The sequence below is a fragment of the Vigna radiata genome, unplaced genomic scaffold, assembly GCF_000741045.1.
Source record: "Vigna radiata var. radiata cultivar VC1973A unplaced genomic scaffold, Vradiata_ver6 scaffold_812, whole genome shotgun sequence".
In the NCBI taxonomy this organism is placed as follows: Eukaryota; Viridiplantae; Streptophyta; class Magnoliopsida; order Fabales; family Fabaceae; genus Vigna; species Vigna radiata.
Genome location: NW_014542684.1, coordinates 1 through 2,577, shown reverse-complemented (window position 1 = coordinate 2,577; position 2,577 = coordinate 1). Strand labels below are relative to the sequence as shown.

General features: G+C 33.4%; 1 protein-coding gene across 1 annotated transcript; it reads left to right on the top strand.

The window, feature by feature from the left end:
* Nucleotides 1-320: 320 nt before the first annotated feature.
* Nucleotides 321-1,939, top strand: LOC106780567 (the record flags this gene model as incomplete). The annotated part of the gene is given in 2 exon segments (XM_014668869.2): nucleotides 321-872; nucleotides 1,862-1,939. Coding segments are annotated over 2 exon segments (296 nt in total), but the record flags the coding sequence as incomplete, so codon positions are not given.
* Between the last annotated feature and the right edge of the window lie 638 nt (nucleotides 1,940-2,577).

Genomic DNA, 2,577 nt, shown 5'->3' with positions numbered 1-2,577 from the left:
ATCTTGGGTGCAATGTCTCAAGTGTTTGGTCAATTTGTGGCGTTGTGTGTATTTATGAATGTAAAATAATTCCCAAAGTGTTTGGCTGAATTAAGAAAGAGAACCTTCATCAACAATTAACAGTTGCTATGTGTTAACTCTCTATTTTTCCTCAATTTTGTGTGTTAATATTCTTCTTTTAGGATAGATTAGGTTTTAATTTTCTAGAATTAAGATAGTTTAGAGTAATTAGGATTAAAATAGGTTTTTGTAAAATTAGTGATAATTTTTTTAGTTAAATAAAATAGGTTTTTAAATTAATAAATGTTTTTGCTCTTTTCTTTAAATGTATAAATTTGTTTTTTAGAATATTAGGATTTTTCTTTGCTGATTAAACTCTTAAATTCTTTCTTTTATGCAGATTAAGGGCTGAAGAAATATAATGGGCTAAATATGGCTAATTCTTGAAGCTGCTGTGTGTCAGCGTTGACAAAAAGCCCAATGTTTTAATTTTGCTGGCAGAGGATGAAGAAACATGAATTGGGTCAGCGCTGAAATGGAAAGAAAGAATCTGCTGATGCTGAATGGGCTGAAGTGAATTGGGCCAGCGCTGATGGAGTTAATTTGAAGCCCATTTGAAGCCCTCTGTGCAGATTAAGTGAAACGCAGCGTTTCATGCTGCTAAGATTTGAAGCAAATGGAGATTTTTCTTCCAATTCTTCTAACTCAGCAGCTAGGGTTTTAGAGAACGCGAGAAAGAAAGGAGAGCTGTGGTTCGTGTCAGTTGCTCAGGAGCGCAAAGCTGTATCAGACACACGTGTGGGAAGCTGGATCAGTCAGATTTACGGTTGGAAGCACGTGCAGAACGGTCGACGGTTGGAGAAGCTTTCAGAGTCAGTTTTCGGTTCATCTCCTTTTCCCCATTTTTCTTCTTTTTAATGAAAACTAAATATTCAATAAGTGTTTTATTTTAATATCCAAGAAGTTTGTTGTAATTAAAGAATGTATTAAAATAACACTTTTTGGTACTATAAAATCAGATCAAACAAAGCCCAGAAATCTAAACTATTCTCATTGCTAAAAATTATTCCTCCTTTTCCCCTCTCGGTTAATCTCACACCTCTTTGCATTCTCTCTCTAATCTCTATTTGCACAGAGACTTTTCCATTGTTCTTTCTTTCTTGTTTATCTTCTTTCATATACGAAAAATTGCAACAAATAACAACCGTTAACAACAAACAATCAAGTTTTCATCAATCTTTCTTTGCTTTCTTTTATTTTTATTTTTTTTGGCACTGTTGGGTTAGGCCGAGAAACCCAAAAAGGAGTCGCGAGAAGTGAGAAACTCTTATTTCATTCTTGTTCTCCACCACCAGCCGAGAGTTCACCCTTTCTTATCTTCTTTTCTCTTTGTTTTACTTCTTCTGCTTCGAAAATGCAAACCCTAAGGATGTGAGGGAGAGAGAATCCGAGGGTGGCGCGAGATTAACCTTAGGATGCCGAGTGCGTCATTGAGTTTTTTATAGGGTTTCACTTTCTTTCTTTTTGTTTTCTCATTCTTTTTTGCTTTTCTTTTTCCTTTTCATCCCACTCGTTGACGAATTCTCTCTATTAACATTCAAAGCTTGTTTCTTTTTTATTTCTTTTCTCGTTTTTATTTCTTTTTTCTTGTAATGGACGGTGAAAACTGGAAACGAATTTCTGGCAAATTTGTTTTCTTTTACTTTATGGAAACAAGAGTGTGACCGCCACAAATGATTTTGTTGTCAATATATGTCGACATTTTGCAGTAATATTTTCACATTGATTCTTCATCTACCAATGTATCAGTAGCAGCACTTGGCGATTCATCACTCTCAAATAACGTTCATGTTGATTCTAGGCTAAAAAGCAATGCTCCTTCAAATTTGAAGGATCAGACACACGTGCAAAACGGTCGACGGTGGGAGAAGCTTTCAGAGTCAGTTTTCGGTTCATCTCTTTTTACCCATTTTTCTTCTTTTGATTTTCTTTTATTGCTTCTTATTCTGTTTCATTTCTTTTAGTCTGTTTCATTCATTTCTGTTTAGTATGTTTATTTTCATCAATTGATTGTATATATTAGATGTTAGGTTTTGATTCTGTGTTAGGTAAATGCATATTTTGTAATTAAATTTGACTTGAAATTTAAAGAAAACTATGCAAATCAATAGTGTCTTGATTGGATGCTACAAGATCCCAAAGAGAACCTGACTGTTCAAGATGTCTTCTTGAGACATAGGTTGCTTTAAGATTTCAAGTTTAAATTCAATAGCAAATATGTGTTTGACCACTTCTTTTTTGATATGTGATTTGGATTAGATTTAAATTCTGTTTTCTTTGCTTGCTTTTAAAATTCCATATTTCTGTTACTTTGATCATTCACCGTGGCAATTTTGATTCATTATAGGTTCTATGTTTTTCTCTTACATTTAGATGAGTATCCAATTAAAGTTTCTTTCTATAGCTTGTTTTTGAATAAGTAGCGGTAGATTTTAGATTCTGTTATGTCTGGGTTCTTTGCTTACATTAGTATATCATTTTAGGATAAAAGTCATGCATTAGGGTTTCTTTTTTTTT